The 21,998-nt window shown below is 35.1% G+C and overlaps 1 protein-coding gene across 1 annotated transcript; it reads left to right on the plus strand.

The window, feature by feature from the left end:
• Positions 1-210: 210 nt before the first annotated feature.
• On the plus strand, positions 211-18,314 carry LOC112055870 (peptidylglycine alpha-hydroxylating monooxygenase). The gene is made up of 10 exons (XM_052881196.1): positions 211-612; positions 3,308-3,365; positions 4,339-4,426; positions 5,170-5,245; positions 7,111-7,237; positions 8,054-8,102; positions 8,428-8,573; positions 9,224-9,413; positions 11,217-11,408; positions 12,401-18,314. The coding sequence occupies exons 1-9, from the start codon at positions 493-495 to the stop codon at positions 11,383-11,385; spliced, it is 1,023 nt and encodes a 340-aa protein (XP_052737156.1). The 5' UTR covers positions 211-492; the 3' UTR covers positions 11,386-11,408; positions 12,401-18,314.
• Positions 18,315-21,998: the final 3,684 nt, after the last annotated feature.

A 21,998-nucleotide genomic window follows, 5' to 3' on the forward strand; every position in this document is an offset into this window, starting at 1 on the left:
GTAATTTAATAATATAAAATAAAATCGATTTATGAAAAACTTTGGCTTGAACTTTCAATTGACATCGATTAATTGGATAATTATTAAAAAGCGTTACAAAATGATGATGATGATTTATGTAAAAGATATTAAAAAATATGTTCTTGACATTTTTTACTCATTAAAATTAAACACAAAATGGGAAATACAATAAAGCGGGCAACATTTTTCAATGACGTCAGTAAATTCAATCGACAAACACAATGAAAACAATATCGATCCGTCATGCGTAATCGCGAAACAATATAAACACTTGTCGCTTCAGCCTTTGCCATTCACGTAGACGGGGACTGTAGAATCGTCGTTCTTGTTCGATATTCAAACCGCAGTCCGAGTTCGATTTGTTTAAATAATTAGCACAGTTCAGTTATCAATTAACGACAAGGGGATTTACCACGACTTACCATCGCCGTTTGCGGGTTTTATACGATATTTTTAAAATAAAACAAAGCCATGGAATCTTGTAAATTCATAATTTCTTTGCTTTTTATTATTTCAATTATTGGACGTGGTGTGCGCGCGTATGAAATTGATACATACGAATTTCTCATGCCGAACGTTTGGCCTAACAAGGTAAGTGTTTATCTCAAAGAAATAGCTCGATTATTTTCGGTATTAAACCTTCACAGTATTATTATCATTTCACACTTTTTGCACTTGATTATTAATATTGTTGCTGGCTTATTACTATTAAGAATATTTACAAGAGCAGCTTGATTGGTCAAATACTTGTGACCTATGGGATACCAAATCAAAGGTGTATGTCACTAAGCACCAGAAGAAATTGAATTATTATCATGGATGTCTCTTGTCTCTTGCTTACGCTACTAAACAATCCTTTCAGTGTGAGACAGGTCCACTGTTTTATAGATTTATTAAATTTTGTATCTCTTTCTGTATTAAAACTCTGTATTATTTCAGTAGAAACTGAAATGATACATTATTATGATGATAATATGCTCTTTGTATCAAAATAGAAAAAATAATCTTTGATATATAACTCATTAAGGGGATTACTAACTACAGTTACTTCCTTGCCGCCTTATTTCTATGCCTACTGGTGAAATACCTACCCTGCACTGAGCCTGTTTGTTCACAAATTTATAGGCACAACGGCAGGGCTGGCCCGTCCATATGACGAATGGAGCAGTTGCCCCAGGCGCCAAATCCTAGAGAGCGTCTAAATAATAATCCTACTCAACCGTAGACAGTACTGCACCAGATTTTCAATTGGTCACTCCAGAGAATGGTCGAGATCTTTGCGTTCCATTCTTACTTTACACTCATAATTTGGTATAGGTATCTACATATTATTAGGAACAAACAGGAGAGGCGCCATAATTGGATCTCGCTCCATTTTAAAATTTACTTCAGGCCAGCACTGCACAACAGTGCCTTCTTTTTCCTTCTGGGCTGTTTCCTTATTGGCCATGTGATTGGTTTTTGTATGTAATAAATCCAGCAGGAAACTACACTGACCTACACCAAAGGATGTGGGTCCCCGCTAGATATCTTTGATCCAGTGATGCTTGCTTCAGAAACAGCAGATAGCCTCATGGAGTGTTGTTAAGGAACCGATGTAGGTTTCTCATTGTTCTGTTATGCAGCTGCATCTGAGCATAACATGTAGCAGTGTCTTGTTTTCTTCCATGCATGTGAAAGGTTAAAGGATAATGATTTCATTTTCATATCAACTGCCAACTGAAAAAAAATAAATATACCATAATGTAATAGTAATAATAATTTGATCTAGCAAACAACAACAAAACTACTAATGATTACTTATATTTTTATCATCACTTAAACAAGATAACATTAAAATCTATCTAATTGATAAATCCTATTAAGATAGATCTTGGATCCCTCAGGTATAGGTATTAAATTACTTTTATTGCTTTTAATATGTATAATATAATGACCTATCTGATATTTTTTACTTGCTATTCCCAAAAAAAAAAACTCTCGTTTTCAAATAAACCACATAAATGGATGATAATTTTTAACTGTTAGCTACTCTTTTTTTTCAAACAATTGTATAAACAACTAATCTTATGTATTAAGAGGATAAAAAAATCTTCAATTATAAGAATAATGGACATTACATTTTATCATTTGGCATTGGCCTTAAATTAAACACTTGAGTGTTATCTCACTATCAACATATTGATTGGTGTGATGCGGGAATAGGGGATGCCCACAGTGTGTGTGTATATACCTATAGTATCCTACTATAATATTATAAACGCAAAAGTTTGTATGGATCCGTTTGTATGGATTGTTATGTCTGCTAGTTAACTATAATTAATAGTAAATGCTAAAGCTTGATAAGACGAGATAGCCCAGTGGATATGGCCTCTGCCTTTGATTCAGAGGGTGTAGGCACCTCTAATTTTTCAGTAAAGTGCATTTTTAGAAATTAAATATCCATGTCTTAAACTGTGAATGAAAAACATTGTGAGGAAACCTGCAAACTTGGGAACTTTCTTAATTTTCTTTGTGTAAAATCTGCCAATTCACATTGGGCCAGCGTGGTGGACTAAGGCCTATACCCCTCTCATTCTGAGAGGAGACTTGTGCTCAACAGAAGCCGAATATGGGTTGTTAATGATGAAAGCTTGATATTTACCAAGCGTTAGCTTTAGCGTTTTCTTTGTTCTGTGGTTAATGCTAGAGGAGTACGAATGATTTTTGGGCGGTAAACCCAAAAATTGCTTATACTAGACTAAAAGTCCGAACTAGGGATAGCGCCGTGATAGCCCAGTGGATATGACCTCTGCCTCCGATTTCGGAGGGTGTGGGTTCGAATCTGGTCCGGGGCATGGATCTCCAACTTTTCAGTTGTGTGCATTTTAAGAAATTAAATATCACGTGTCTCGATCAGTGAAGGAAAACATCGTGAGGAAACCTGCATACCAGAGAATTTCTTAATTCTCTGCGTGCGTGGAGTCTGCCAATCCGCATTGGGCCAACGTGGTGGACTATTGGCCTATTCAGGCCATCTAAGGCTCATTCTGAGAGGAGACTCGAGCTCAGCAATGAGCCGTATATGGGTTGCTAACGCCTGGCATAGCGCCACTCACCAGTATTGCTGTTTGGACTCACAGTTCTCCAGCTTTGAATTCATTTTTGTTACTATATGTTGCCAGTAATAAAACCATGTTCACAAGTCTCTAATACCATATTTGGTTAAAAAAAGTAAAAATTTTATAGTTGTCTTTCAATTAAAGTTGAGGGGTTTGTAATATATCATTTAATTTAATTGTTCTAGGATGAACTGTATCTCTGCACACCTATAAGGATTGCACCAAAGAAGAATTTCTATGTTGGTAAGATATTTTTATCACAATAGTGGAAAAGAAAGATATTCGAATTTTAACGATAATATAGATTTTTTTTTTTAACTACAAATTTTTAAAAACTAAAACTACAATAAGTTTATGTATGCACCTTTTACTGTAATTTATTGTTTAATTAAATTAAAAAATACATTAAAATAAATTAAAACAAATTAGGACAAAGTGTGTGTGTGTGTGTGGAACAGAAGTAAAAAATGCCTAATTACTAAAACCATTTCTTAAGCAAAATACAATACAAACACAGCTCTCAACAATTACAATTAATTGTATCTTAATAATCATAATCAATCATCTTAATCTTAAGGCAAAGACAAAAACTACATACATACAGGTAACTATTCTCAAAATTAAAAATGTACCTACACAAATGTTAGTTTTTCTTGTTTGTTTGTGTAAAAAAAATGCGTACGTACAAAGTAAATATGTCAGAAGTGAAACTTCTTTGGCGAACTAATTTATGAATCTTGTTTATATTTATACAAATCTAAAACTTTAGATTTCCGAGACTAAGAGGAAGGGAAAAAGGAAGATAGGTTAGGAATTTAATTGTCATTAAAATATATAAAGTGTTGAAAATTAATGTAAATTATAAACTTATTTTTTTCAATTTATATCTTTAACATTTACATTGCGCGATTTCTCTCTCTCGTTCAATCTCTCACTATAGCTCTCTCCCACCTCTCACTCCATAGCACTGGGCGTGATACGATGTTCGCTCTGTCTCATTTTTTCTCTCAATCTTTCTCACTTGCTTGCTCCCTACTCTCTCCACGGCTAGTTGCTTCATGCTACGTTCGCCCTGTCTTACTCTCTCTCAATCGGTCTCGATCGCTGTCTCTCTTTCGACACTTCCGTTGCATACCGGCGTGACGTTACATCTGTAAAAATTTTACCCTCATGCGCCTAAAGTTTCACTTGAACAAACAAATGTTTTTGTTTTCAGTGGGATTCAAACCGAATGCATCAATGCATACAGCTCATCATATGCTATTGTATGGATGTTCTCAGCCAGGCTCTAATGATTCAGTGTGGTTAGTATCATTGTTTGTTTTTGTTTATACTTTAAATAAATACTCAGAGACAATACAAATAACATTGTAAATATTGTAGACAAAGATATGATTGTATATCTTGAGATTGAATCTTAGTAGGTACCAACCTTTTTTAGTTATCTCACCTAATGGTAAGTGATGATGCAATCTGAGATGGATGCGGGCTAACTTTGTTATGAGTTGGATAAAAATCCACATCCCTTTCAGTTTCTATACGACATTATACCGAAACGCTAGCTCGCTTGGCGGCACGTTTTGCCATAGGGTGGTAACTAACCACCAGCCAGAACTGGACCAATTAACAAAAACTCAATCGGCCCAGAACCCAGAACCTCGCGTCTTGTAAACCCACTGCGCATATCACTGCGCCACGGAGGCCTTCGTCTCCCCTTCTCTGCTCGTGTTGTTCTCCCAAATTTGGTAAGATCCTACTATAGGGCAGCTATGGATACCCGTTCTAATATTGAACTTGGTGTAGTTCTGGAGAGGGCAAGGTATTTTTAAGCTATAAATCCTCTCGCACCCACTTCTACCGCGTACAAACTAACCACATAGCCATTTTTAGTTAAATTAGGTCATAATATATATTCACATTATTAATAGTGTAACTTCGAGACCTCGAGCGTGATAAGTGTAAGCTAGAAGGTAGGTAGGTACTCATTTTTTTGTAAAACTAAGTTGGTGAAAAACAATATTTTCAAATGAATATTTATATAATACAGGTCATGCGGTGAAATGCAAAGCAACGAAATAGACAATAAATACAACACGGCGAGCCCTTGCAAATCCGGTTCGCAGGTAAGCATTAAGAATAATATCTAGTATAGCTTGGCAATTTCGTTCGTAACACTCCCGATGGTCAGTGCGGGCCGGGTAGCGATGAATGAAAAACTCACGACTGATGCACCTCACTTCCCCGCACGCACGATTTCACACCCGCGCAGTCTTTCCCCCCGTCGCCCGCATATCGTAGGAGTGTGTGTATGAATTTTAGTATAATGGTAAATTGGACTTTGGAGCAAAATATAGGGGTTTTTTGACACTAAAATAAAAATAGAAGGGAGTGAAATAGAGGTTGAAAGTTTGTATGGAAAGATCTTCATTTTTTGAGTTACAATTTTAAAAATTTGTATATAAATTATAAATAAAATGCGAAATATAATGTGATTCAAGAATTTTTAAAATTCAACCCCTAAAGTGGTGCAATAGGGGTTGAAAGTTTACATTGATATCCACGTGGACAAAGTCGCGGGCGGGCGCTAGTAAATAATAAATTGTGCAAAAATTCTACTGTCCATAATCTGCGAGTATATAGGCCTTGTTTACCATAGGCAATTGGTCAAGTTTCTATTTACAAGTGAAAAACAGGTTTTTGTACCTACTGGTTTGGTTTGGTTTTACGATTGATTTATAAATACCAAACTATGATAATATCTGTTTAATCGATCTAAAATTAACAAATTAGGAGGTATTTATAACCTTTTCAAGGTTTTTCCTTGCGTTCAAATGGAAGTTTGCTAGGAACGGTCCAGAGTGCAGACGGAATTATTTATATTGTTCAAATAATATGCTATTTATAGTATATTTAGATTAAATATCACTTGTCGCAAACGGTGAAAGAACCACATCGTGAGGAAATCTGCATACCTGAGAATTTTCCTAATTCTCTACGTGTGTGAAGTCCGCCAATCCGCATTGGGCCACTGTGGTGGACTATTCGCATAAATCCTCTCATTCTGAGAGGTGACTCGTGCTCAGCAGTGAGCCGAATTTGGGTTGATAATGATGATGATGATAACTATAGAAAACTTGTTTATTCGCTATAATATGTATTCTTTTTTGAAGGACTTCGTTCCTGATGGGGGGAGGCCCTAACGCACATTTTTTTTCTATTTATTTACTCTTAAATTTTTACACTTAATAATAATTTCATCATGTTAATCATGAACAAAGACTTCACCATCACGTAAACATCGAGGCAATCCAGCTACTCGACGTTACAATGAGAAGACTTAAACGAACCAAACCATTTGAGTTAGTGTTTAGTGACTAGTGATAGTGTAGTCGGCTCTTCGAACTATGTGGCCTGCCCATTGCCACTTCAGCTTCGCGAATCGCTGAGCTATGTCAGTGACTTTGGTTCGTCTACGGATCTTCTCATTTCTGATTCGATCACGCAGAGAAACTCCAAGCATAGCTCGCTCCATCGCCCGCTGAGTAATTTTAAGCCTTCTAATAAGGCCCATAGTTAGCGACAAGTTTCGGATCCGTAGGTCATCACTGGCAACACGCACTGTTCGATGACTTTCGTCTCAGGCCGATGGACGTTGGGATCCCAAGGTGCTGGAATGGCGACCCCGCATCGGAGAGCGCAGTGTTGGTCGACCTTCCACTAGGTTGACCGAGGACTTCAAGCGGATCGCAGGAAACCGCTGGATGCTGGAGGCTCGAGACCGTTATGCTTGGAGGTCCATGCAAGAGGCCCATGTCCAGCAGTGGACGTCCATTGGCTGATAATGATGATGATGATGATGATGATGATGATGATGATGATGATGATGATGATGATGATGATGATGATGATGATGATGATGATGATGATGATGATGAGTAGAGAAAAAAAAAATTCGTAACCTTAGTATGTAATAATGTTTATTCAACAGATAGTATATGCGTGGGCCCGCGACGCGCCTCGCCTGCAGCTACCCCCTGACGTCGGCTTCCTCATGGGCAACGACTCGCCCATCAAGTACCTTGTACTGCAAGTGCACTACATGCATAAATTCCCAGGTAAATATTCTTTTTAACCCTTCAGAGGTGGAATTTTGAAAAATCTTGAATTACATTACTTTTAGTACACATACTAATTTTTACGAATGAAACTTAAAAAATTAACGACTTATCATACAAACTTTGAATACCTATTTTACCCTTTTCTGATTTTATTTTCGCGACAAAAAGTAACCATATATGGTCTCAAATAGTGCTGAGTATCATTTGAATTCTTTCAGTAGATTCAGATGTCCGGTCAACAAATATGACGTACAAACAGACAAAAAAAATATTGGCAACAAATTGAATACAATAATGCCCTCCAACGAAGATTTTCAAAATATCTTTAATGCACAGAATTCAACCTGTTACAGTTTTAATATAAGTAAAGATTTCGTATGCAATCCTCTGGTCCATGGATGAACCCATTGCTTCTTTTTAAATATTTAATCCTACTACACAATGGCGTATACTTCATAGATGCAAAATGCACTGCCTACCCTAAGCACTCATTACGATCCTGTATCGAAGAATTGATTTCCCATTTTTTGCTATTTGTACGTATAATGCATACCCCACTTAATCACTGTGTGTATGTCACTGCTAGCACAACCTATCCTCAGTGTCGTTAACGACCTCAAAACCCCCTAACTTATGATTAACGTAACTAAAAAAGGATTCACTGACATCCAAATGATCTAATTATCATTGTTTTGCCCACACAAATTTTATTTCATTAAGTAAAATAGGTTATTGTTAAATTCAAACACCATAGTGTAAAGTACACATTTTTTAAATTCAAATAATTAAACTCTGTTCACTATCAAATTACAGAAGGCAAAACTGACAATTCCGGCGTCTTTTTGGAGTATACGACTGAAAGGTTCGTTTATTTACCTTATATTCAATGTAGAGCAAATTATTTTTTATGACAACATTTCAAGTACCTACCTACGATAAAATGTTTAATAGTGTTTCTAAATTACATCTTCTTTACATAAAACCTTTATAATTATTTATATAAAGAAACATACATTATAATCTGTCTTTAGAGGATTATGTAACAACAGCTAATCTCTGGTAAGATATTTAGTGGTACAAAACAAATATCTTCTAATTTCCAGATTTGTTGTATCACAAAACCGCGACTTTACTGTCACCTAACTATTACATCCTAACCCAAAAAGTTAAAGAAAATCTTGTTACAGAATGCCACGTCAAGCTGGAGTTATTCTACTGGGGACCAGCGGAGTGATACCTGCCAACAGAATCGAGCACATGGAGACCGCGTGCACCATCAATGAGGACAAAGTCATCCACCCCTTCGCGTTCCGGCCTCACACCCATGCTCTTGGTGAGTCCATCCGGCTCGAAGGACCAATTGTTTCAGACTGACTGTAGGTGCTGGATTGGCGACCCCGCACTAAAAAGTGTTTGTGTTGGTTGCCCCCCACCTGATGGACTGACGACATCAAGTCCCTACAAAAGACTGTCCATCGGCTGATATGATGATGTAGGGTCAGCGCTTATTGGTATACTTAATCAAACTTTTTTAATGCTTGAGCTTATATCGAGCCGTATTCCTATTTACACTTGTTCCTTAGGAGGGTGTTTAAATTATAAGTGTCAGGAAACACAAATGTTGTCGTGACACGTCGTAGAAAAGCATGACTTCCAATTGCTTACGCCTGGCTTTGTAAGTTGAGTAGGTTATCCTTTTTTAAAAGTTGGTCATAAGATGAGCGATTTTACGTACATTTGTAGTCTTGAGAAATTTTTCTTCAAAGTTAAATCATCATTAGCATTAGCAACCCACATTCACGAGTCTTTTAGAATTAGAGGGATTAGGCTAAAAGTCTACCACGCTGGTCCAATGCGGATTGGCTGACTTCACATATCTAGAAATAAGAAAATTCTCAGACATGCAAGTTCCCTCACGATGTTTTCCTTCACTGTTTGAGACACGTGACACGTGTCTAACGAAAACTTTATATACAACTACAGGTACTGAAGTGTCAGGGTTCGTGGTCCGCCGCTCCCCCACAGGCGACATCTGGCAACTCCTCGGCTCCAAGAATCCCCAGCTACCCCAGATGTTCTACCCGGTGGTCAGCCGCACACCCATCACGAAGAACGACGTGCTGGCTGCGCGCTGTGTCATGAACAACACCAGGTCTCACTCTGTCAACATTGGGTGAGTGATATCATCATCAGCCTGTATCCGTCCACTGCTGGACATAGATCTTTCGGAGAGCTCGCCACAACACACGTACCTCCCCCTTCCTCATACATAGCTCTCTTCATAGCTCACTGAGCGACTCTGATTTGAATGAGTGATATCATCTGTCAGTTATTTGTTTACTAGCGGACGCCCGCGACATCGTCCTGGTGGAATTTGGTTTTTCACAAATCCCTTGGGAACCATGGATTTTTCCGGTAGTCTATGTCTTAATCCAGACTTTAATTTATCTCTACCTCAGTTTCAAGTGATTCGGTTCAGTAACCGAGGCATGAAAGAGTAAAAACATTCGTACCATTAAAATCAGCAATCCATGGATTTTTTTGAGATAAAAAGTAACCTTCGTGTTAATTCAGAGTAAAATCTATTCCAAATTTCAGCCTAATAGCTTCAGTAGTAGCGGCGTTAAAGAGTAACAAATATCCAAACAAACCTTCGCGTTTATAATATTAGTAGGATTGCCGGCTATTCTCAGCAGTTCATGCTTCTCAAACCACTAGTGGTGAGCACCAGTACTTACACTCTTTTAACACTGGGTGAGTGATATCATCGATTAATAGTTTATTGTCGGTTCTTCTCAGCAGTTTATGCCTCCCGAACTTGTGATACGAGTTACTGTGACTATTGACATCTTTATGGCAAAACAAAGGCTTATTAAGCATTCTATTCGATAGAGAAGCTAGGATGCCTCATGAACAACACCCTGTTATCATTAGGTAAATGATATCGGCAGTCCTTTACGATGTAACAGTTAAACAGCTGCTGGACCAAACTCTTAGTTGTAATCGAAGAAATCTTCAATCCCCATCGTCCAAGACATTATCAACACCTATAATGATCTCATCTTGTAAACACCTTGTAAGAGTGAGTGTGGACTTCTTTCTTTATGCTAAAGCAAATCACTAATTACACGCACGCCTATTACGAGAAGCGACGTGCTAACGCGTCCTGTATCGAAATTACATACCGCTAAGTTTAAAAGCGCCATCTGTAATAACACTGTTAAACTACGACACAACAAGGAAGCCCAGCGCCGAATCCATTTAGTCTTAACGGCATAATTGTGAACTAATTAGGTGCTTATGGAGTAACGCAAGTACGACAAGAGATGGCGTTATTAACCTATACTAAATTCTAAGATTCTCTTTCATATATTTACGCTCATTTTTTGTAGTTTACTCATTAATAATCGATTTTACATATATAGTGCCCGGTATGAAAAAAATATGTGCAGTAAAATTCGATGAATGAATAACAGCGTTACGTTTTTTGTGCTCAACCTATTCTGTGCACTTTTTACCGTGCGTATGGTGCGATGGTAAGTGATGATGCAATCTTAGATGGAAGCGGGCTAACTTGTTAGGAGTAGGATGAAAATCCACACCCCTTTCGGTTTCTACACGACATCGTAACGGAACGCTAAATTGCTTGGTACCTCTTTGTCGGAAGGTAACTAGCCACGTCCAAAGCCTCCCACCAGCCAGACCTGGACCAAATAAGAAAACCTCAATCGGCTCAGCTGGGGATCGAATCCAGGACCTCTGACTTGTAAGTCCACTGCGTATACCACTGCGCCACGGAGGCCGTCAAAACCGGAGGCCGGTTGTGCACCTTTCACTTTTCAGGCGTTTATTAAGACGCACATAGTGTATGCTGCGGGGCAACATACACCTATTTAGACAGTCAGAGTATCTTAAGGAGTCCATTGTGCGTCGGATTTGACACAATTTTTTTTTTTCAAGCTTTTTACCATTCCAGAGCGACCAACAACGACGAGATGTGCAACTTCTACCTGATGTACTGGGTGCAGGACGACACGCCCCTCACACAGAAGTACTGCTTCTCGCCCGGCCCGCCCTACTACTACTGGAGCCGCGCGCCGCAGAACTTCGACCGCATACCCGACAGGGATTTTAACGTTCTGTAAGAGGACTTCTGCTTCGTATACCGGTATAATGTTTTTGCATATGATTTGGTTTTTGTTTTTTTTTTCAATTGGTGGGATTCCATTAATACAATTTGGTTTATTGGCGCCGCGCGTCGGGTGATTGAGCCAGTGCTTTTAATTTTTTTTTTAAATTTAAAATCTGTTTTATTTAGACAGCTTGAAATGTTGAAGAAGGTTGACTGAATCTTAGAATACTACATTTCATGTAAGGGATGCCGAAAAGGGGATTTTATAGTTTTATTTGATCGCTACATGAACTTGAATACCTCCAAGTATAAGCCCTTAATATTGGTGGGTACGCTTAGAAGTTCTTATATAAAGATAAAGCTGAGACTGATAATACGAGGATAAATGCCTCTTAAAATTATGTTAGCTTTCTAGTGGTTTGAGAATTTTCAAAATCAGTTTAGTAGATCTAGAGATGGCGCCTACAATACCATATTATCTTAACAAGTTAGCCCTTGACTACAATCTCACCTGATGGTAAGTGATGATGCAGTCTAAGATGGAAGCGGGCTAACTTGTTAGAAGGAGGATGAAAATCCACACTCCCTTCGGCTTCTACACGACATCGCACCAAAACGCTAAATCGCATGGCGGTACGTCTAAAACGTCTATCTTTACTATATTATTTATAGTTATTTTAATATCATCATTAACAACCCATATTCGGCTCACTGTTGAGCACGAATCTCCTCTCAGGATCAGAGGGGTTAGACCAATACTCCACCACGCTGGCCCAATGCGGATTGGCAGACTTCACACACACAGAGAATTAAGAAAATTCTCTGGTATGCAGGTTTCCTCACGATGTTTTCCTTCACAGTTTGAGACACGTGATATTTAATTTCTTAAAATGCACATAACTGAAAAGTTGGAGGTGCATGCCCTGGACCGGATTCGAACCTACGTCCCCCGCATCGAAGCGGAGTTCATATCCACTGGGCTATCACGTCGCTTATATATTTATTAATAATACAAAATCTATTTCCAGGCCGACCAATAACGAAGAAATGTGCAACTTATACCGAATGTTCCCCCTAGAAGATGGCATCCCCCTCGCGCAGTATTGTTACTCTCTCTCTTAATTATTATGGAGAAGTTCAACCCGACAGACAGACAGATTTATCATTATTATTTATACATTATTTTTACACCACAATAACAAAAACAAGAAAAAATTTACACATTTTATGAATAAAGAAGGATACAAAAGGCGACCTTATCGCTATATAGCGATTTCTACTAATCAACTAATTAGGTATATTATTTAATATCTTATCTTGGCGACATTATATTATAATAATATGTAACATTACATAACTAATATATTCCTTTTCGCATTTTAGAAGACTGTTTATGTTATGATTTTTTAGTTGAAAATTAAGTAAATGAATGATTTTCTTAAGGAAATTCCGCACTAAAGCAGTACCAGATTTATTCTGACTGTTGTGTTTATAATAATTGATCCGATTTCTCTTAATATTCATCATTATCAACCAATATTCGGCTCACTGCTGAGTTCGAGTCTCAGAATGAGAGGTGTTAGGCCAATAGTCCACCACGCTGGCCCAATGCGGATTGGCAGACTTCTCACACGCAGCGAATTAAGAAAATTCTCCGCTTGCCCCGGATTCGAACCCACAACCTCCGGAATCGGAGGCAGAGTTCATATCCCGGCTTTTTGATATTTATATTTTTTTCCTCTTGATATTAATATACACAAAGTAATTTACTTGCACAAATAAAACACTTGCAACAAATAATATTTCCAATTGACCACAGACTATTCAAGTATGCTTGAGCAATTTCATTTGCCAATTTTGAAGTCGAAAATTTAAAAAAATAATTCAACTTGTACAAGTCAATAATTATCATTATCTTCAGTTAATATCTTCTAGTATACTTACTTTAGTTTATACTCATGCAAGTATACTTGCGCAGGTAAATTATTACTTGTATGGCAATTATTTGATTCATACAGCAAAAGCATTAATGCGGCCTAAACTTAAATCTTTTACAATATTATAAAATAATCTGTGTTGTCCTAGTCCTAGTGGGAGTTTTCAATATTTTCATACTGTTACTATCACGTTGACGTAAACGCAAAGATGATGGTCCATTTCATGTCCACTCTTGTACCCCGTATCATTAAAATTTAAAAATACAAGGAAATTATTAAAATTTATTAAAGTGAATAAATCTAACTAAAGAAAAACAAATAAATAAAATAAAAACCCAAGTTTTTGAGTTATATCAAGATGGCGCCCAAGCAATTATGACATGACAGTTGACAGCAAACGTCAAATCGATGAATGCAATGAAAACGTCATCTATCCGCCATTATTACCTTTATTAATGTTGCATTTCTTGGGTGATAATGAATATTCTTTCGAAAGAATTAAAGTAAATTCGTAGATTTGTATAATCAAAAATAGTTAAAAATAATATCTTCTTTTATTTCCGCCAGGGTACAATGACTGGACCTGGGCTCCATACAATTTTGGACCATCTCCTTTATATGGAATTGAAACAGTTGTGCAGTAGTGCCACTAGATGGCGCTATTTCAGTTTCTTAGAAATTCGCGTTTACGTTACGTGACAGTAACAGTATCAAACTGCCACTAGGCCCTTTGTTTATTTTTTCATGATAAACAGTTAACAATAAATTTATTTTACTATATTTTACGAATTAATGATGAAAACTGTGTGGCGTCTACACCTAGACATACATCATATTTAGAGTATCTTTGATTTAAACAATTATTGGCAACAATTGACTACACAGATTGACAGGTAGGTTTAAGTAGAAAATTGCAAAAAAAAACGATTTTTTTGTACTTCTAAGTTTCAGTAGTCTATAAAAAACTACCATAAAACAATCAATGAATTCAATTATCATTAAAGTATGAATATAAAGAATGAAAAAAAAAACATAAATTGAATCTTTTTATCGATCTTTGAACGCTAAAAATAATCTGAATTGAGTATTGAACGATTTATTATTATTTTTTTATTATCATTATTTATAAAATATTGTATTTAAAAAGGAAGATGTATATATCTTCCTTTTTAAATACAATAAACAGTATTTTAGTTAAATTTTACATATCAGTAGATCCTTTCAATTTATTATTTAGTGTTAATTATAAATATAACCGCTGAAATGTTAATTAAAAAAGTAGAAAATTATTTTAATTTTGAGTAGGTAACACTAACATAACACTTGAGATTCGTAATAAATAGTATTTAATAGATAATGTATCAATATTTTTTTTCTTTCGGTTAAATTGTTTTCCTTTGTAAGGTTTCTTTACTATGTATTTCAAGTTTAATATAATGTTAATATGTTGACATAAAATTATTTAAAACATCACCTATTTTTAGGTATTCGCCAAGCGATTTAGCGTTCCGGTACGATGAGAATTAATTAAAAAAATACATGTAAACCTGTTTGAACTAGCGCTTTACCATTGAATCTTGTGAAACTAATTGAAGAACCTATACCTATATGTACCTGCATATTCACTAACTCAGTTGGTTTCAGATAAAAGCTCGTTGAAATTTAATTCCATAGAAAATATGACTGAAATATGAGTGGAAATAATTAGTTTGTATCCCTTATAAAATTACTAAAAAGTACTTATGTCTAAGACACTGCTGTAAGGAAAAAAAATATTTACCTTATACTCGTAACAGGCATAATAATATTATATTTAATTTTTATGTAAATCTAGTCAAAATTATGAAAGATTACAATGTGCATCTTTTACAAAATGAACAGCCATAATATTTCGACAAATTAATGTGAATTAATTTTATCTATATGCTTCGTTTTATAAAAAAAAATTTAAACATCTTATAAACATTTTGAAAATTTCATTTTAAGATTCTATACAAAGTATTTAGTATGTATGTTTTTTTTATTTCTTCTAACAAAAATCTTTTTATCCACTAAAATCACAAAAAAGCATTTATATTTTTAACAATTTAATATACTTAATACTTATTTGAAATCTAATGGCATATCAAGTTTAAAAAAAATATTGGCCTGGTATACTCTCAAAAGGCAAAAATAATATTAATAATTATGATTATGATTCTGGACAAAATAAAAAAGACATTTTAATTAAAAAAATATCGTATATAGTATAAGTTACTCAAATAAATACATAATATTTGTGTTAAAATAAGCAACATTTATAAATTATAAGATTAGATTCGATGTACTACTCTATTTTTGAAATGACTATGGCTCGCTCTACGGACTCTCGGTGTTTTGTAAATAGTTAAATATATATAAAAGACAGAAAATAGTATTTTTATGAATATTAATGTGGATATAAAGGAAAATCACAAAAAAATAGACACAATTTCTTAAAAAATTTACAATATTTTTTTGATTTTGAAAGATTTTTTTTACTGAATTATTGAGATAAAATCAATTTCTATGATTGTTTTTTATTTTGTGCTTTTTTACTGCATATAAACAATCAATTGTATATTTTAAATATATTATATTATACAAACTTATCTGACTATATACTTTTATTTATTATGTCGCAAATTTTTGTTACTGTGAAAAAGTTTTATTGATATTTTTTTAAATATGATTGAATTAAATTATATCAAAACATATGTGTATAACACAGAGCGATGAAATCGTAAGCATTGTAAAAACTGTCAATCACTTAATTATATACTACAAAAAACCTATATCAATTTTCGTCGTCAATTGATATTTTTTTTTTGGGCCTTGACATTGTTTTTTTTTTATGTTAAGAAATATGTTTTTGTTGAAAAATGTTTTTTTTTAAATTTTTTACTCTGTTTTAGATCAGTTTTTTTTTGTATAATGCCTTTAAAACTTTCTAAAAACGCAATTAAATCTAACTTTATATTGTCAAAAATATATCAATTACTATTAATCACTGCTTTAAAATTTTAGTGTCAAAAAGAACTGACGTTATAAAAAAAAAGTATTAGATCTATTTTAACTTAATAAATATAAATGTATTAATGTCTTGACCATTATTACGTAAATGTTTGTTATTGATGTATGAAATTAAGGCGGTTCTGGTCAATCGTTTTACTTAGTTTAATTTAATGCGATATTTTCTTAAAACAGCAAATAGAAAAAATCGATTGAATGGAACTAGAAAGAATTTATTAAATTGTGATAATTTTGTTAATTTCTACGTTGCCATATTAATTAGTTATTCGAATTTAAAGTTGATGTAAACTATTAATTTATTATGGAAAACGGCTAAAACTCACGTGACACAACGTCGGAGTGCGCTAGTTTCAAATACATACGGGGCCCTTAGTCATGAGCTGGTTCTTGCAACACGGTACGCTCGCAGCGCGCGTTGAGAGAGGGGTGGGGAGTAAAGGTCGTCATCTTGATTGGACCCATCTTTTTGTAAACAAACTTAACTAAGACCATCTCGCTCTAAGTTTGTTATTTGCGATATAGAGTGAAAAAGCGATTTCTACGCTGACCCACTCATGATCACTATAAAAATTTGCGTGATGACTATTTCTATTATTTATTTCTATTACTTCACGTATCTTTCGGTACTAGAAACTTTTCCCTTGATTGAATACAAAAGCCATATCGAAACGGATATGAGTCGTAAATGAGATGTTTCAATGTAACTTACTTTAAAATTAAACACATTTTAGATAGCAACTTATATGTACACTGCATAACACAGAACAGAAAACGCTAAAAGCTAAATATTGATGAAAGATGCCAATTCTGTCTATACGATCTATAATATCGGCTCCTATCTGTTTAAATTTTGTCATATTTGACATTAAGTATAGCTTTGCCAGGGAAAAATTGTTTTTTTTTTTTAATTTTCAAATAACAAGCACTTTGGAATACAGCAATGACCCCACGCAGGGATATTTATTCTAAGGTTACGAACAATGAACAGTAAACAGAATTTCCAGTACCTAAAAGAAGTGTATGGAAAAATGATAGTCCAGGACTGCCTTAAAGAAGTAAAATTATATTGGATATAATCTATGTACTTATTATTCTGAATGTGTCTCCGACTGTCCATGTATGTATAGCATAAGCACAGAAACGAATATACTGCATACTTAATCATAGAAATATAAGAGAAGTATATAAATTAATAATTTCTCCAGCAGAAATCCAACTCCAATAACCGTTTTGTAGTATGTGCGTTTCTGAATTAGGTATGATTTTGCACGACTAATATCTTGACTGTATTTAACTGTAAAATCCACGGCATAATGATAATTCTAGAAGTCGCTTCTGCAATTTTTAACCGACTTAAAAAAGGAGGAGTTTCTCAATTCGAGTCTGTGTTTTTTTTTTTAGTTTTTAGTGTCCACCTATAGTGTAAAAATATAGCACACTAAGAAACTCCTCACTTAATTGGAAATTATGATATAGACTAAAAATAAGAAATGTTATTCAGTGTTTGAAAAAAAGACTTATTTGCCTTTATTTAGAGTTGAAAGTTGTTTATTCTTTACAACTACTTTTTATATTTTATTGACACAGATATAAAGATTTCTTTAGAAAAAGTCCCATTTGTCACTGGTGATCTTTTGTTTATTCGAGAAAATCGAATTTATATTAAAAAACAATGGACTTGAACAGAGCTCATGTAAACTTTGTTTAGTACTAACTAAACTAAAGTTTACTCATTAAAAACTTAACTATTTATTAAAAACTTAACTTAACTATTTAAAAACTTAACTATTAGACTTATTGTCAAGTTGTGCAAATTCTTACCAAGGATATTGTAAGCTCTGTAAAATGTAGGTAAACTGTGACATTCCTATTGTATGAACCTCATGTTATGTAATTGTAGATCTGATTATATTGACGATGTGCAAAAATATATTAAATGTATTTTAAATACAAATCTTTTCTTTTTTTAAACCCTGTCATTAAAATATTCAATTTAAATTTGGTTTGGGATTATTTAGCTAGCTAATCGGAAGCCCAGGCATTCACCGAAAGTATTCAATGAAATCTGGCTATTCAGCATTCTATAAATTTTTGCCTGGTGGGTGACTTCGGCCGTGGTTAGTTATCATCCTACCGGCAAAGACGTACCGCCTAGCGATTTAGCCTTCTGGTACGATGTCATATAGAAACCTTAGCGCGCATCCATCTTAGATTGCATTATCACTTATTATCAGGTGAGATTATAATCAAGGGCTAACGTAAAAAATAAAAAAAAAATCCGGAGTTTCGAAAATTGGTTATTTTATATATTTTAATGTGCCGTGTGTATATTTGCTGCTCGTGCCGCCATATTGGAAAAATGGCGTCCAAAACAGTCAACTACACTATTATTTACGTGACGAAAGAGAGTCAGTGAGTTATATTTTTTTCTCGTTTATTATTATTATTTTAGTTAGCCCTTGATTACAATCTCAACTGATGGTAAGTGATGATGCAATAAGATGGAAGCGGAGTAACGTCTTTGTCGGTAGGGTGGTAACTAGCCACGGCCGAAGCCTCCCACCAGCCAATATTTGTGTTTTTCATATGCAAGCAAGTTATCTTACATTTGTACTATACTTCTACGAACGTTGACAGACACCCACGATTTATAATTCTACGTTTAAGTAATATGTAGCTTCCTACTCAGATGCGACGAGGTAGCAGCTTTGAATAGGTTAGTTAACTATTGCCTACATCTTCATTAGATCTTACATGGTGCCCCTTTTGAATATTAAATAGCGTATCTACCAAGAAGTAGGTTATAGATATCTAGACACGTTTTAGTTTAATTTCTAAATGAATTTGCATACTTTTACAGGCAGCGCTCCTAGCGGAAGTTTTATAAAGTATACCAACATTTGCTTATTAAACAACGAAAGTTATTTGAATAATATACCTAAATATTGTCTACAATGTCGAGTTGAATTTCAGGAAGTCTAAAAACTATTTGAGTATACATTGATATATGTGCCTAGGTATATAGTGAATAAACACAATATTATGCATGTGTGTGCTCAGTGGAGTCGCTAAATTCGGACCATCTTCAAGATGCGTTGATTCTGTAGGCACGTAACATATCTATAGTATAAAATAATCATTTTTAACCGACTTCCAAAAAGGAGAAGGTTCTACGTTCGGCTGTATGTATGTTTTTTTTTTATGTATGTCCAGCGATAATTCCGTCAATTATGGACTGATTTTGAAAATTCTTTTTTTGTTTTGTAGGGTTTACTTCCAGGGTGGCTTGGCACCGCCTTCAAACTGATCAGAAGGTAGCACATAGGTAGGATGTTATTTTTTGCTTTTTAGTTAAAGTTATTTTTTGAGTTGGAAGTCGGTTGAATTTTTTTTATTACATTTTTTATTCCTAAGTACCTACCTACTTAAACAGTAGTTTCTACTGATGGGCAGTGTGGTGGACTATTGGCCTAAGCCCTTTCATTCTGAGAGGAGACTCGAGCTCAGCAGTGGGCCGTATATGGGTTGATAATGAATGAACACGTAGGGAATATACCTAATAATTTAGAGCTTTAATCTAATCGCCGTATGCCTGATCAAGTAGGAAATAAACAATTTTCCTCCCGAGAATTTCCCTAAGCTTATTTATTGCGCGGACAGGCGCTTCGTGTTCACGGTCATACCTCATACTCGTACCTCGTTTCTGTTAGGACTGGTGTCCAATGATACTTATCTGATATGAAAAACATATCTATACTTATAATAAATCTGTAGAGAGGTCAATTCTGTACATGAAACATATTTCCAAAATAACCATCAGGGGGTGATTAGTGGTCGATACTGATGCCAAAAATGCAATCAGTAAAATTTTTGTCTGTCTGTCTGTCTGTCTGTCTGTCTGTATGTCTGTATGTTCTTTATAGAAACAAAAACTACTCGACGGATTTTAACGAAACTTGGTACAATTATTCTTTATACTCCTGGGCAGGTTATAGTATACTTTTCATCACGCTACGATGAATAGGAGCAGAGTAGTGAAGGGAAATGTTGGGAAAACGGGAGAAGTTACTCAATTTTTTAAGCTTTCGCCGCGTGTTATGTTCGTTATTGAAACAAAAACTACTCGACGGATTTTAACGAAACTTGGTACAATTATTTTTCATACTCCTGGGCAGGTTATAGTATACTTTTTATCACGCTACGATCAATAGGAGCAGAGCAGTGAAGGGAAACGTTGGGAAAACGGGAGAATTTACTTCATTTTTTAAGCTTCCGTCGCGTGTGTAGCCTTAATGGGTAGGGTAGGGGAAGGGTAGGGTAGAGTAGGGTAGGGCAGGGTTTACAACTACCTTCACGCGGACGAAGTCGCGGGCGTCCGCTAGTCTATACTAATATTATAAAGCTGAAGAGTTTGTTTGTTTGATTGAACGCGCCAATCTCAGGAACTACAGGTCTGATTTGAAAAATTCTTTCAGTGTTAGATAGCTCATTTATCGAGGAAGGCTATAGGTTATATATTGTCCCCGTATTCCTACGTGAACGGGAACCATGCGTGTGAAACCGCGCGGCGTCAGCTAGTTTCTCATAATAATAGACCGTAGTGTTTTTGTTTAGGCAAATTTTTATAATCCGACTGTGTGAGTCTCACATTACTGAATAATTTATTTTGTCAGAATTAGAATCATTTATTTGCAAGAAACATTACATTTAGTTATACAAAGAAGTTCTTAATTATGAGGTACCAATGTTTAATTATTAAAATTAAAATTAAATGACATTAAGTTAAAAGAAATATAATTACAACTATTTTTTGAAGCATCAGCAAAGTACTCCTTTATGGAGCAGTAGCATTTTTGTATTAGGAACTTTTTAAGATTTTCTTTAAGTGTAAGCTTGATGACGCTTCTGTCTGTTTGTCTCTATTTATCTTTGACTAGCCGACGTCCCGCGGTTTTACTTAGTTCCCGTTTTCTTGAGAAGACGGGGATAAAATATAGCCTGTGCCACTAACAAACAACGTGGCATTCTAGTGGTAAGTTTTTTTAAATATCGATAATAGAAAAATATAATCGAAACAGCGTTGAAACTCATTGTTGATTTTTAAAACAAACGTGACAGAATAACCCTCCTACTTTTATAAAGTGTACCTTAGGTAAGCACTTGCAAAAGTTTGCGGTTTTGTATGACTTTCTATATTTCTTGCTCCAATAAAAGTTGCAAAATATTTGCCGCATTAAATTTTTTCTTGGCTACGTATATTCTAAAATAGGTAGGTACTATGTTACTGGCTGGCTAATTTAGCTGGTTGTCTTGTTTAATAGCTTTGTTAAATTACTCCTATACCTACGTATGTAAGAAAAAAAAAATATTAAAATCGGTTTATTCGCTTCTGAGTTCTAACAGAAAACAGGTAAGTAAGGTAGGTAGGTAGCTACCATTACTTTTTTCTATATGATTTTCAGGAGTATAGCGCAGATATATTATCTGCTGTGCTGTGGCACAGGCCTAACTCAGAGGGGGTAGACATCGCAGGGCGGGGGATGGCACGTTTCACCCCCCGCGATGCGCCGTGCGTGGGGCTCGCAGGTGTGGAGGGGGCTTATAGTTCACTAGTGACCCCGGCTTTGAAGCAGAGGCA

The sequence above is a fragment of the Bicyclus anynana genome, chromosome 1, assembly GCF_947172395.1.
Source record: "Bicyclus anynana chromosome 1, ilBicAnyn1.1, whole genome shotgun sequence".
NCBI lineage: Eukaryota > Metazoa > Arthropoda > Insecta > Lepidoptera > Nymphalidae > Bicyclus > Bicyclus anynana.

What these genes read in the sequence shown, in the direction of transcription:
- LOC112055870 (XM_052881196.1), top strand. Translation starts at nt 493, where the DNA reads ATGGAATCTTGTAAATTCATAATTTCTTTGCTTTTTATTATTTCAATT. An exon ending in CGAACGTTTGGCCTAACAAG is followed by an intron (nt 613 to 3,307) that starts GTAAGTGTTTAT and finishes TAATTGTTCTAG; the next exon opens with GATGAACTGTATCTCTGCAC. An exon ending in GGCTCTAATGATTCAGTGTG is followed by an intron (nt 4,427 to 5,169) that starts GTTAGTATCATT and finishes TATATAATACAG; the next exon opens with GTCATGCGGTGAAATGCAAA.